The following is a 15,698-nucleotide window of genomic DNA, read 5'->3' as shown; positions in this document are numbered from 1 at the left end:
ATGACTCACATACATTACTTTAGCCAAATTGCTTCATTAAAATGGAATATATAAAATCACATGTAATTCTATAAATTGTAGATCTGCGTGCAAAGGAACAAAGAGCCAATCTGAGTCCTCCTAATAGCTTTCTAATAGAAAACCTTGAGGTATTCCTCTTCCCCCTGGAAAACCAATGCAAAAGGAGAATTTCATCACAGAAGATGAAATATTTTCTAATTATATTTTTAAATTACTTGAATATTTTCTAATTATTCCAAAAGAGGGCAATGTTCAACCATGAAATATAAGTCTTCTAGGAAAAGAAGAGGGAGACACAGCAGTCCTGGCAAGAAAAAAAATTTGGAGAAAAAGAAAAGTATTTTCAAGAATAAACACATCCTGGGATGCCTGGATGGCTCAGCAGTTAAGCTCTGCTTTCAGCTCAGGGCATGATCCTGGAGTTCCTGGATCAAGTCCCACATCAGAATCCCTGAAGGGAGCCTGCTTCTCCCTCTGCCTGTGTCTCTGCCTCTCTCTCTCTCTCTGTGCCTCTCATGAATAAATAAATAAAATCTTTTTTTTTTAAAGAAAAAGAATAAACACATCCTACTTTTAAATCATGTTGGATAAATTATCAAAAATATTCAAATGATAAGAAAACAGGCTTCATTTAAAACACAGACTGAAATAGTACAAAGCACAACTGAATTCCTGTCATATCTGCACATATTTTTATGTTCTACACACAAAGGTGTGCACAGATACACACACCTGTGACAAGGTACACAAACACCACCAGGTGTTGGGTGCACATTTCCCGTGGAATAAAGTTTCAGAGAGCCAACACACAGCCTACCAGCTGGGCTTTGGGCCTGGCTCTACTGCACATATCCCACCAGGTTACAAGCTATGTCAGAGTGGAGATCCGCCCCTGCAATTGCAATCTGACCTGGTAGGGTCTTGACTTAGTAAAAGCTTCCACGTGATGCTAGTACAACTTCACTGTTAGAACCACATCAGACTAAGATGACTATTCTCACCTGGGTTGTATTTCTAGTACAAGGCACTAGAAATCTGGAGGCAGCAGACTCTCCACCACCTCCCATCTGTTTTTCATCCGATAAGAGTAGTAGAATAAGAGAGTGATGCTCTCCATGTCAGCTGGAACCTTCCAGGCAGCCACAGTGAACCAGAGTCCCAGCTCAGAAGCAGAGTGATTGGAAGAAGCTCCCCTTCCCCAACAAAAAGGATCAATGCTGCTGAAATTAAGGAAGCTTTGCTGTACTCTCTACATGGATTTTGAGAATTTGGAAATCGATTACTCACCACAAGTTGACAAAGTTGATGAAGCTTGGGGAGAATTCCCTTTCCTCAGAGTTACTCAGCTGTGGAGGGTCCCCTTTCACGACTTGTGTGAGTTGATCGAATACACTATTCCACTTTGGATAAGGAAACCGGCCTGTGGCTAACTCGTACTAAAAAGAACATGGAGGGAAAAGCAAAATAGACGGCATTAGTTACTGCTCCTCACCAGAACACCCACACTAAAAATCTGAATTCCAAGCAAAATTCTTGTAAAGCCTTGAATCAAACACAGATGAGGGTGAGGTAAAATTTTTGCAATTATTCAGGCTAAGTAGAAAGGGTATTTGGAAATCAAGATAATAATGGAAAACTCTATATCAACTGAGTTCAAGACTGGGACTAAAAGGAAACACCAGATTTAAGCCCAGACGATGTCACTGCCGCACAAAGGTTAGGGTAGTCCTCGATTCTGATCCCTTTGTATGAAGCATACTGGAAGGTTGGTTTTATTTTTTATTTTTTTAAAGATTTTTTATTTATTTATTCGGGGGGGGGGGGCAGAGACACAGGCAGAGGGAGAAGCAGGCTCCATGCAGGGAGCCTGATGTGGGATTCGATCCTGGGTCTCCAGGATCACACCCCGGGCTGCAAGCAGCACTATACCACTGTGCCACCAGGGCTGCCCGTGGAAGGCTGGTTTTAGAACTTTCTTGGTACAAAGTATGTATAATCTGTAGTTATCTGAATGGAAGGCCATGGGCAGCTCCCATGGTGTAGCAGTTTAGCGCCGCCTGCAGCCCGGGGTGTGATCCTGGAGACCCGGGATCAAAACCCACGTTGGGCTCCCTGCATGGAGCCTGCTTCTCCCTCTGCCTGTGTCTCTGCCTCTCTCTCTCTCTCTCTCTGTCTCTATGAATAAATAAATAAAATCTTTAAAAAAAAAAATGAATGGAAGGCCATATCCAGAATGGTAGCCAAATTCATTTTTAATGGAAGTGAACTTTCAACCAACAAAAGCCCAACCTGAGCTCAAAGGAAGCAACGTACAAATTCTGTTCTCCAGCCATCCTGTGGTTACTACAATTTCAACAAGCAGATGTTACTATAACTGAAGAAATCAAGTTTGGGTCAAACCCCAAATCCTGACCCCCAGTAACAGTGTTCAGGACAGTATCTTTAAACCAGGCCAAATCATATCTGGAGAATCTTACAGAAGTATGTCCCAATGGGTCAAAGGTCAAACATATCTGTGGACTATATTCTCATCTTTCTCTCCCTCTGTTCTGAGGATAATGAGAACCGAGAATCTGTGTGTTTTTTTTTTAAAGATAGGTCTAAATATACAGCATGGCCCCGATGAGCCCCATTTTAGGGGCACTGACAGGTGACTGATATGGGATGGGGACACCCCAAGTTCATCGGAAGAGACAGCATCCAAGAGACGCTGTCTGAGGACACTGTTGCAAAGCTTTTTCAGTTTAGGACTATTTGATGGTGTCAATGTGGTCAAATATTAAATTACTAGATTATACAGTGAAAGGAAAGCTGCCAAGCAAACCTAAGGGCTTCCTCCAATGGGAGACTGGGGTGGGAAGGCCTTCCTCACCCTAAGATGGCGCCCTCAGCTCAACACTGTCCCCATTTACACACACACACACACACACACACACACACATGCCTGTGTGAGAGCAGGCAAGTGTGCTACACACACAGGGAAATTCCATCCTCTGGCTGAGGTTACTTTTTGATATAAATACAAATGCTTGGGACAAAGTAAACCTTATCGGTTATTCAAAACACTAGGAATACCTTCATCAGATTCATTCTTGAAAAGGGGTGTTAATAAGAAAAGGAAGCAGTAAAATGTACCATTTAAGGTGAAGGACTGAGGAACTTAGAGAAAATTTCACGCATTTCTTAATTTTTCTAAGATTATCCATATGGAAAATAAATTATGAAGCAATTATAAGTACTGAATACCTTACTTCTAAACAAAGTTTAGCCAGATATACTAAAAGAACTTGCTGAAAATGTTTCTGCTAAAATTTTTCACAGAACAAAATTCTGTTTTTATGATGAAATAAATATGCTTTTGAAACAGAACTGGCTTGAAATAGAATCTGTCTGTACAGGTGTTTCTGAATCATGAGTGTCCTTTATATGCACACAGTTGGGTGCCTCAGCAGGAAGGTACAGGTCATGCTCTAGGTCTCTGGACCAGTCACCACACCTAAAAGATGTCTATGTTCCATGGTCTCTCCTAACTAAACAAAGGGATTACTTCTCTCCTTTGGTCAGTTGGCTTCACAATAAGAAAATACTCCAGGAGGTATCATCCATCCCACGTCATAAAGGAAACCAGATGGAGTCTTCTGCAGAGGAGAGCTATTAGCCTTCAAACTCTTTGTACCGAAAATTCATTAGGCCTAGAAGGGTGACTCACCAGGGGAACTATGGGTCTCATCCATAGGAAGATCTTAGGACCTCATAATGCCAATGAACAGATGGAGATCATTTAGAAAGTTACAAAAAAAACCTCTTTGCTCCAAACTAGTGTTACCTTCATGCTGTGGGACCTTATTAAAAATGGCAGGAAATGAAAAGTTTGGGGCTGCCTACCAAACAGGACACAGCCCCCTCTAGTGATGGGGAATTCACACAGTGTACCAGAAGATGTCCAAAGTCAGAAAAAGGCCACCAAGCCATGATAAAACACAGAAAGCACCAAAAAATAAATCTAAAATTTCAAAACAAAATTCAATAATAAGGAAGTAATAAGCAAACAAAGATACTTTTAAGACAGAAGGAAAATTTCAATACAGTCACAGATGAGATGAGAAGTCTATTATATCTACTTTGTTGCAAATTAAGAAGCTTTCTCACTGTTCCTCCTCAGTGTTGTTTTAAGGTAGAACTTTTACTAGGATGATCACCTAGGTAGTTTGTGTTCCTCCAGAACTGAATTACTTTCAGCTCACTCATTCATGACTTTTCTACTCAGTGAGCAGAAGATTCCAGGTAGAAACTATTTTCATGCACGTGAATTTATATACCTAATACACATGCTGCACAGAGTGTTACCACACACACCACCCTCACCTGAGGTGGGAGGAGCCAGTCACTGCTGCACTGACTACAGGTGAGCTGCCCTCCCCCTATCCTTGTCCCTGGTATGGTTGCTGACTCCTAATATCTCTGGCCAAGAGACCCAGAGTAACATCGAAGAGCATGCATAAAACCTTGAGGTACACTGCATAAAATCTTGAGGGGGACCATCAACTGGTTTGAACGTTAGAGTAAAACATATACTTTATTTCAACAACTAGAAGGCACAGTCCCTGTGATTGTAACCATAGGAGAAAACTAAGTAAAAGTCAAAGATTAGAAGAGGAAGGGAAAAAAGCAGTTCTTACAAGGGGTGGAAAACTGATAAAATTTTCTTGTAATTTTAAATTTCCTACTACACTATGAAGACGAACATACCAATGTGATCCCCAAACTCCAGACATCAGAGCGGACGTCATATCCTTGTCGTGATGCACTCGGGTCTATTCTTTCAGGCTGGAACACAAAGAGAAGTCATGGTCATTAATTATGCATACTCTCAAGGAGCAGGATGGAAGCAACAGCTGGGTAGGGAGCTGAAATGCCGGCACACTCCTAGAAGAATCCATATCTAGGGTGAGACTTGGAGTAACAGGAAGCCATTATTATACTGAAAACCAACAACAATGACAAAACCCAACCCAATGGCCACCTCCATACAAGGAACACACAGCAACTCTTCTAATTTTTTCCCCTAAGGACTCACCAGCATTTACAAACCGGAAGCTGAGAACAAAGAAAAAAGGAAGAAAACTGGAAAAGTGAAAAAAAATAAAGAATTACAGGGTCAGATTAGTAAGCAAGTAGTGGTAAACAGATTAAAACAAAACAAAACACTAGGTCTTCTCCATTTCACTGAATAAGACCACACCACAATATATCTGAGATACAAGAGCAAACATGAGCTAAATTCATTATAATTATTCCATCCATTCTTCATCATAAAGCTAAATGCATCACTATGCATATCTTTAAGGATATCTATTAATCATTTTTAATGAAATTAAGGTACTGTCAAATATATTCTCCTATTATGCAAATAGCAAAATGTGTAATCTCTGTGAAGGGAGCATTCTTTACATTTCCTTGAAATAAGGATCATTATTTCCCTGAAATAAGGTATAGAGAAAAAGAGAACCAGTAGCACAGAGCTGAAAATGGTCCTTAGCTAAGCAAAAATTACTGCTATTGAAAGAAATGTCCAGAAGTATAAGCACTGACTGTGTTATAATCTCTGCCTCTCGCCAACAACTAGTTTGGAAACCTATTTTACATAATTTTTGTTTTGAACAGGGGTACTGTGACTGTATAAATATTCACTGGAAGCTACTTAATTTTTAGTTGTAAAAACACATATTTACTTGATAAGACACATATTACATAAAAATTCCAGACAATCCACCAAGAAAGGAAAATACTCTATACAGCAACAGAAAGATACACATTTTTCTCAAGCTCACGTGGAACATTCACTGATAGAGACCATGTGTGGGGCCATAAAACACACCTTATTTTTAAAAAGAAAAATCATACAAAGCATGTTCTCAGATCACAAAGTCACTAAATTAGAAATCAGTAACAGAGAGTTATCTTGGAAATGCCCAAATATTTGGAGATTAAACATACTTCCAAGCAACACACCTATCATAGAGGAAGCTCAAGAAAAAGTGAAAAAACAAAAACAAAACTCTGCACTAAATGAAAATGAAATAGACCTTATCAAACTTTGGGAAATGCAGTGGGAGAAGTATTCAGGGGGAAATTCATAGCACTGAATGCAAATACCAGAAGACAAAAGAGATCACAATCAATACCTCATTTTACAGCTTTAAGGAATTAGAGGAACAAGTAAAATAGACAAAAAACAAACAAACAAACAAACAAACACACCAAACACACACACACACACACACACACCAAAAAGACAACAAAACCCGAAAGGATTCTTTGGAAAGATCAACAAAATTTACAAACTCTCAGCTCCACTAACTGAACAGAAAGGACAATCAGATGGCTAAAATCAGAACAAAAGTGGGGATATGACTACTACTCTTCCAGAAATAGAGGAAATGGACACTTGAAAATGAAACCTATCAAAAATAAGAGAGAAATCTGAATAGCCTTAAAATTACTTTTTCAATGAATTTGTTATTAAGAACCTTCCCATGAAGAAAAGCTGAAACCCAGGGATACCTGGGTGGCTTAGTGGTTGAGAGTCTGCCTTTGGCTCAGGGCGTGATCCCGGGGTCCTGGGATTGAGTCCTGCATCGGGCTCCCTGCAGGGAGCCTGATTCTCCCTCTGCCTGTGTCTCTGCCTCTCTCTTTGTGTCTCTCATGAATAAATAAATAAAATCTTAAAAAAAAAAAAAAAAAGTCAAAACGCAGATGGGTTCTGGTGAACTCTTTCAACCATACAAGGGAGAAATAACACCAGTCTTACACATATGTCTCTCAAAAAATGTTTTATGAGTCAATATAATAACTTACAGAAACCTAAGAAAAACATTACTACACAATTCATAACCCTCATAAACACAGACACAAAAATTGTTAACAAAAATATGAGGAAATCTAATCGACAACATGTGAAAAGAAAACAATCATGACCAAGTGGTGTTTATCTCAGGAATACAATACTGACTTGAAAAATGAAGAAATATCATATCATCATCTCCATAAATGTAGGCATCTGACAAAATTCAAAACTCAGTTCTTAGCACACTAAGAGAAAAGAAGCAAAGTTCATTTCACAAAGGGCGTCCAAAAATCAGCAAGAGCGATCGTATTTACCTGTGAAATCCAGAACATTCCCTTCCTAATTAAATATGGAACAAGGTACAACTTGTATTCAGCATTATTTTGGAGGTCCTAGCCAATACAAAAAGGTAAGGGGTGGGGGTAGCCACTACCTCCACTCACAGACACTTAAAAGTTCAACTGTTTACACAGAAAATCAGTACTAAAATTAATAGTGAAACTAGCAAGGACACAGGGCACAATGACAAAATAATGCAAATCATCTGTATTTATCAACAAAAAAAATACTGGAAGGGGCACCTGGGTGGCTTAGTCAATTAAGTATCTGACTCTTGATTTCAGCTCAGGTCATGATCTTGGGGTTCTGTGATCAAGGCCCACGTCAGGCCCTGTACTCAGCATGGAGTCAGCTTCTCCTTCTCCTCTGCTCCTCCCTTCTCTCTCAAATAAATAAAATAAATAAAATCTTTAAAAAGAGAGAGAGAGAGAGAAATACTGGAAAATACATTTTTAAATTCCATTTACAATAGTAGCATCAAGAAACATGAATTCCTTAGGAATAAATTTAAAAGGCACACAAGGGTTCCTATACTGAAAACTACAAACACTGCTGACAGCAAAATGACCGAGAAACAGAGAAACAGCAGGTACTGAAAAACTTGGTAATGCCAAAATATCCACTGGTGAATGGATGAATAAACTGTGGTCTATCAGTACAATGCAGAACTTCTCAGCAAAAAAAAGAATGAACTAACACAACAGCATGGTTATCTCTTAGACATTATGCTGAGAGAAAGAAGGCAAGACACAAACCAGGATATAGTGTAAGATGACATTTACATGAAACTCTGGGAAAAGCAAATCCAATTGACACAGAAAATAAGACCAATGATCTTTTTTTGGTGACAGACATCAATCAATCTCTTGATTGATAAGGCAATTACATAAATAACTACATTTGCCAAAATCTGAAGTATATATGTAAAATGGATGCCTACCATTTGTGGTACTGGTGTTCATTCTGAAACTGCTGTATGTTTAGGTCAAAGAGGTAGAATTTCTAGCATGTGTGTGCTAAGAAAACTTACCCAACTCCCGTAAATAAGTCAAAAAAAGATTCCACTTCTTTTCATTCATACTGGAGCACTGACAAGCCTACCCGAGGATTATTTATATGTCCTTTCATTTTGCTTGATATTTATTATTCATTAGGGCCAGATACTTAAGTTACGTGATTACCTGTATATTTTTGTCCATGAGGGATGCAAATGATTTCTGTCTAGAAACCCCAAAGTTACTTCCTTATGGACGTGGAGATGACTGGCAGAACTGTATTTGAATGAGCCAACCCATCCTGGCATTTCTTCCTCGGGGATCATAAATATTAAATTACACAAATGTTCTTGAGCTAGTCTCACTACCATCCTGTCTGTCCAGTGTTCTTATGAATGAGTTCAATGTATTTTAGACAACTTCTTTCTTTACTTGTATGTATAATATTTTTAACATTTTGAAAATTATTCTTTGATAGGAGTAGATATTTAAGATTCATGAAATTAATTAGAGACCCTGCATCCTAAATCTAAATCCAAAGTATAGGCTTGAAAAACAAAAAGCTTTTTAAAAATATTAAAGTTTAAAGGAAAACATCAACTCGGAGAATAGGGTATGTAACAATAACAGAAATAGCAAAAAAAAAGTATTAAAACAATTTTATATCCAAATATATATAAAAATATATATATAACTCAAGTTACACTGTATTGAAATATATAAAATAAAAACCAAAAAATAAGGAGAAACTGACAATAGTAATAGTAATAGTAATGTTTCTTGGATTAAAGAGACAAAAAAAGAAGTGCTGAATAAATGTAATTAATAATACAGAGCAGGCTTTTTCCAGTATTTCATTTTTAATTGATCATTGATCATGCTAAAAAGAATCTCAGTATGTCCCAAAAGGTAGAAGTGTACAGGCTAAGAAGCTTTGAAAGGAATAAGAGATTTTTAAAAATCAGTGAAACACTTTGTAGTGGTTAGCTATGATGTGTAACAAATTATCCTAAAACTTAGTAGCTCAAAACAACAAACGTTTAATATCTCACAGTTTCTGTGAGTCAGGATTCAGGGATTATTTTTGATGTGTGGTTCTGACTCAGGGTGTCTCATGACTGTACTCAAAATGTTGGGTAGGGCTGACTTTACTGGGTCTGGAGATTTATCACCAAGTTCATTCACACGGTTCCTGGCAGGAAGCCACAGTTCCTCACCACATGAGTTTCTCATAAAGCTGCTTATGTGTCTTTACAACATGGCAGCTGGCTCTCTCCAAAGTGAGCAATCCAAGAAAGCAAGCAAGCTACAATGCTTTTTTATGACCTACTCTCAGAAGGGACACAATGTCCTTTCTGCCATATGTTCTTCATTAGAAGTGACTTGCTAAGTTCAGTCCATGCGTCATGGTCTCCACCTTTTAAAGGGAGGTGTATTAAAGAAATAGCAGACAAATTTTTAAACTACCCCACATTTGGATATTAAAAACATTCCAGTAAATAGTTCTTACATCTAACATTAAAAGCAACTAAGAAGATAAAAATATGTATGTGTATACATGTACACAAGTACATGCCCACAAGTATATGCTGATGCTGAGAAAATAGTAAAATTTCACAGGTTTTCAAGAATTCTCTATCTTTCCTCAAAGACTCCTGGTTAAGATGGATTTCAATCTCAAAGAATGAAAACTATGCCAGCACTAATGTTATGAAGTCTTGGGAAACTGTTTTAAACTTGAGGTCAAAGATGTTTTGCTCATGAGATAATCATTAACTTTTTACCATACGAATAAAGATGGAAATTTTCCCAATTTGATTGTTTAAAGCCAGCATAGCCCATGTTAAACCTTCACAATGTGAACTATATATCAATCCCACTTAAACACTGTCATGCAGATATTATAAATATTAACATACCAAATGTAAAAATATATTAAACATATAAACTATGAGCCAGGTAGGGACTATTTCTCCAACACGAGAATGGATCAACCACAGGAAATAGATGTTACTGTGATAGTCACATCAGCAGCTATGCAGGGAGAAACATTTCCTCATGGACTGAATGATACCAAAAAGGCATTTAATAAAATTTTAACAGCTGTTCCTGATTCATTCTGATCTCTCTCACACACATTCACACACAGAAATTCACACAGAGTTAAATCAGAAAAAAAGCATTTGCTTTCAAGACCAAGAAACCGCAAGAATCCTACTATCAATATTGTCGTTCAACATTGATCTAGATGCTCTAAGCAAAGCAACAGAGGTAAATGTGAGAAAAGTAAATACACACACAAGTATGAGAAATATCAATAAATACAAGGAGGGCCAAGGCAAAATTATTTGCAGAATGGTACCATCTGAAACCTATTCAAAAGTGAGGTAGATTAGTAATTTGGCTGGTTATAAAATTAACATATCAATCTAAATAGCTTTCCTCTGTATATCAGCAATTATTAGGAAAACACATTACATTTAAAATAGCAACAAAGGGGATCCCTGGGTGGCGCAGCGGTTTGGCGCCTGCCTTTGGCCCAGGGCGCGATCCTGGAGACCCGGGATCGAATCCCACATCGGGCTCCCGGTGCATGGAGCCTGCTTCTCCCTCCGCCTGTGTCTCTGCCTCTCTCTCTCTCTCTCTGTGACTATCATAAATAAATAAAAAAAAATAATAAAAAAAATAAAAATAAAAATAAATAAAATAGCAACAAAAAATTGTCTTAGCACCCAAGAACACAGCAGGGAACAAAGACTAGAGTCTCAAAGGGCTCACGATCTAGTCAGGAGGAGATACATAAACTAAAATAATCAGGTGGTGATAAGGGTTACGAAGCACAGCAGGGTCAAGGAGGGAAGACAGAAAGGGAGGGTATTATGTCAGATGTGATGGTCCAGGAAGGATTATCGGGCATGTGATATCTGCTCCAAGACCTAACTAAAGTGAAAAACTGGCACATTAAAAATATTCATAGGGGAAAGAGTTCAAAGGAGAAAGAAAAGTCCCCGAGGTAGGAATATTCTTCCATATACACATGGAACAGAGGTCGGTGCCATGGCCAGAGCTGGGCAAATGAGGCTGAAGGTAATATGAGGGCAATTCAGAAAGATAGCTGAGGGCAAGATCACATAAAGCCTTAAAGGACCATTATGAGGATTTGGGGATGAGTGTTAAGCAGAGAGATGGCACAGTCTGACAATGTTTGGAAAGGACAACTGGCCACTATGTTGACCACAGACTGCAGAGTAGAACAAGGTTAAGCAGGGAGACCATTCTGGAGACTACAGAAATCAGGCAGGTGAGAAATGTAGGTGGCCGGACCAAGGAACATCCATAGTTTTTAAGAGGGTGGGTTCTATGCCTTGAAAGTAAAGCAGACAAATGTTTGTTTATGGGCAGGATGCAGAATATGGAAAATAAAAGGAAATGAAACTTCAAAGTCTGTGCCCTGAGCAACTGGAAAGAGGAGTTGATATTTACTGAGATACAGACAAACAGGGGTTGGCAGGGAGGGAGCCCCCAGATCTTGTAAGGGGCAGAGAGGTGATATGATGAGCTTGGCAACGGACTATCTATATTAATCACTTCTGTAGGATCTCAGAATGGTTACAAAGTAGGAAACCAGATACTTGACTTTGGAATTACAGGTGAGATGTGGGCAGGAAAGAAGTTATCACCATTCACCATACCTGAGCATCCACTATGTGACAGATGCTACACTTTGATGAACAAAAGAAGCAAAGTATTAATCCTAAGGACTGGATGAACTCACTAAAAAAATTTCAGTAGTTAAGAAGAAAAAAAGAGATTGAATGCTCAGCCCTGGGGCATACCAGTGTAAAGAGACTGGGAAGATGAGAAAGCCCTAGAGAATCAGGAGAGATGGGCCAGGCAGGAAGGTAACCAAGAGCAAGTAATGTCAAGAATGCAAGTGACAAAAGTCCTTCAAGAATATAGTATTTCAAACATTACAGGAAAACTAAGGAAGATCATGACTCAGAATTCACCACGGGCTTCAGCAACATAAAAGACAGTGTTCACTCTGATAACAGCAGTTAAAATGTGGTGATGGGACAAAAGGACCCACGAGGATGGGTTCAGAAAGAATTAAAGGAGAAAAAGGGGGCGGCTGGGTAGCTCAATGGGTTGAGCACCTGACTCTTGATTTTAGCTCAAATTTTGATTTCAAGGTCATGAGGTTAAGCCCTGCTTTGGACTTGAAAATAAAAAAAAAAAACGGAGATAAAGCACACACAGTGGGTATAAACAAGTATTCAGAAATGACAACAGAATTTGAAAGGACTTATTAATAAATGCGTACAGCCTGTTGGAAGGAAAAATTAGCAAGAAACATTAAGATAACTGGAGTGGATGGAGAAAAACAACATATTCTTCATTGAGAAGACTCAAGAACATAAAAATGAAATAACCAAAGGAATTTCTACATCTAATGAGATACCAATAAAATTCCTGAGTTACTTTTAACAATGATACACCATTCATATGAAAAATACAGAAACATGACACAATGCAGTTCAGGAACACTCCCAAATCCAAGGATTTAGTGTAAGAGTATTAAATCTCAACAATGGAGTTTGAATAAACAGATAATTAAAAAAAAAAAACCCTCTTATTCTACAGGTGAAAAGGGTTAACAGGGCACTTGTCGCTATGATCCCTGAGTAAATGCATAGAATTGCTGAATCATTATATTATATACCTGAGACTAATACTATCATATGTTAATTATTCTTGAATTAAGAAAAAAAAATTAGAGCTGTCTGCGTGGCACAGTGGGTTGAGTGACCAACTCTTGGTTTCAGTTGCGATCATGATCTCCTGGTCATAGGACTGAGCCCCACGTCGGGCTCTGCACTCAGTGCTAAGTCTGCCTCAGGTCCTCTTTCCCCCTCTCTCCCTCCAGTTTATGGTCTCTCTCCCTCTCAAAGAAGAGGCTCCCCATGGGAGCACAATGCAGGACTATCTTCTTTTAAAGAAAATAAAATCTTTAAAAGAAAAGAATAAAAAACAAATTCAGAGTTTAAAAAAATTCTTAGCTGGTTAACCATCTATGGGCAGAAAAGTTATACTCTTCCCTTTGATAACACACCAATACCGATCACAGCAGGATTTGAAACCCAAAGCATAAAAAACAAGAGCCTAAACTTAGGTACTCAAATGTGACTCTGCAACCATGTCTAATCTTGGTATAAGAAAGATATTTCAAGATATGCTAACAGCCAGAAACCATAAAGGTAACACCAATAAACTCACCACATGGAATCTTTCTACTTCTGTAATTGAACCACAAAATATGTAAAAGTTCAAGACAAAGAACAGCTTCTGGGAAAACATATGTAACCTAAACCTAATAAGAAAAGGGTTAAAATTCTCATATTTTACATCAGTAGAAAATATTGGTATCTTCATAGAAAAATGGGCAAAGGTTAATACATAAAAGTGGCCAAATGTAAGAAAAAATGGAGAAGTATCTTTCTCAAAATCCCAGCAAATTTTTCACAAATCTCATTCCGACCTATCAACTCAACAAAGATAAAACTGTAACCCAGAATGATACCTATTTAGAAAACACACCCTTTCGATCCTACATTGTTTTCCCAAAGGTATCAAGAAGCATGCCCCTTTTATAGCTAAGGGAAAACAGAAAAGAGTTGTATAAAGACACAGCTTAAAAATTTTGCAGCAGTATTTAGAATAACAAAACACTTTTAAAAAACCACATGCAGGCAAAAATAGAAAGCCAGTTCATTTTTAGTGGCTAAATTCATTATATATGAAGATGCATCGACCTGGAAACATGCCTGCAAAAGCCTACAGAGCAGATGAAAAGCATATGTGCAAGAGAATTACATTTACATAAAAATGTAGGAGGACATATGCTCACAGCAATTTTTTCTCTTTATGAATGAATGATGGGTAATTATTTCTCCATTTTACTAGTCTGCATTTTATCTTTTATATATTGAACAGGGACATAATCTTCCAATAAAGAAACAGTTATAAAAAAAAAGAAACACATTTATAATACTATCAATAGTAGAGTTCTCAAACGCTGAGTTATTTCATTTGACATTTTATTTTTTTTTTAAAGATTTTATTTATTATTTATTTATTCATGAGAGACACACACTGAGAGAGAGGCACAGGCAGAGAGAGAAGCAGGCTCTATGCAGGGAGCCCGACGTGGGACTCGATCCCGGGACCCCAGGATCATGCCCTGGGCTGAAGGCGGTGCTAAACCGCTGAGCCACCCGGGCTGCCCTCATTTGACATTTTAAAAACAGGTATAATGCAATGGGATTTCAAAGTCACCACGAAGGGAAAATATCAAGCCTCTAGGGATAAGCTGTTCATCTCAAAGTTACGGGTACAAACAGAAAAAGTGACACATGAGCATCATTTAAGAATGTGCAGGTATACACATATGCATTCAAGAGAGAAAATAATCCGATCTGGAATCTTTCCCTGAATATTCCAAAATGTTTTACTAGGCAAAAAATATTAAGAATCTTTAAAAAATTCAAAATTAAGGTAGAAAGCTCTTCTAGAAAAAAACCATCATGAAGGTGTCTGGGTGGCTCAGGTAGTTAAGCTTTTGCCTTTGGCTCAGGTCACAATCCTGGGATCCTGGGATGGAGCCAAGATCCTCAGACTCCCTGCTCAGTGGGAAGTCAGCTTGTCTTCTGCCCCTCCCCCATCTCATGTATTCTCTCACTCTCAAATAAATAAGATCTTTATAAAAGAAAAAAAGAAAACCATCATGGACTTAATGCCCAAAATGGGGGTAGGGGGAGTCTGTTGTGTTCTAACATTCAGAAATAAGCATTCAAACTGCTAAACAAAGAAAGGATATTGGTTACTCACTCGCAAATCCCCATTTCCAAAGATGACAGCAGTGTTATCAATGGACAGTTGTTTCCTAAGCTTGATTTCTGTGAAGTTAAAATTCTCAGAGACTGTGCACCTCAAGCGCAGTCTCATTACTGGCCCAAGAAGGGTGGCCTCCAGTTGCTGTTCTTTTAAGGGCTTTCCTGAGATATAATCCACACATGATACAATTCACCCACTTGAAGCACTCAATTCACTGGCTTTTCCTATATTCTCAGAACTGGGCAACCATGATCAGAGTCAGTTCCAGAACCCTTTCCCCACCCTACACTTTTGGCCACACTATCTGCTGTACTGCAACCTCCCCCCACTATCAGATCTGCTCATCTACTTTCTATTGCTATAGGGAAACCTGGACTTTCATATGAATAGAATCATAGAGTATGTGATCTTTTATACCTGGCTTCTTCCACTTAGTTTTTCTTCAAGGTTTACCCACATCATAGCATGAATCAGTACCTCATTTTTGTTTAAGGCTGAGTAATATTCCCCTGTTCACAGACCACCTTTTGTTTGCCCATTCATCCACTGATGGACATCTGGGCTATTTCAACCTTTTGGCTATCACACATTCATGTAGCTGT

General features: G+C 38.3%; 1 protein-coding gene across 6 annotated transcripts in view; it reads right to left on the bottom strand.

Annotated features, from left to right (window-relative positions):
* The window catches only part of MAP2K4 (mitogen-activated protein kinase kinase 4), a 132,122-nt gene that overhangs the window by 11,604 nt on the left and 104,820 nt on the right, over positions 1-15,698 (bottom strand). For all 6 annotated transcript variants that reach the window (XM_072730373.1, XM_072730374.1, XM_072730371.1 and 3 more), the window contains 2 exons: positions 4,771-4,848; positions 1,309-1,457 (listed from right to left, as the gene is read on the bottom strand). In XM_072730373.1, the coding sequence (XP_072586474.1) occupies positions 1,309-1,457; positions 4,771-4,848 (227 nt within the window). The remainder of the gene's footprint in view (positions 1-1,308; positions 1,458-4,770; positions 4,849-15,698) is intronic.

This window comes from Vulpes vulpes, chromosome 12 (genome assembly GCF_048418805.1).
Source record: "Vulpes vulpes isolate BD-2025 chromosome 12, VulVul3, whole genome shotgun sequence".
NCBI classification, from domain to species: Eukaryota; Metazoa; Chordata; class Mammalia; order Carnivora; family Canidae; genus Vulpes; species Vulpes vulpes.
The sequence above is the reverse complement of the archived record's forward strand: the minus strand, read 5'-3'. Positions and strand labels throughout refer to the sequence as shown.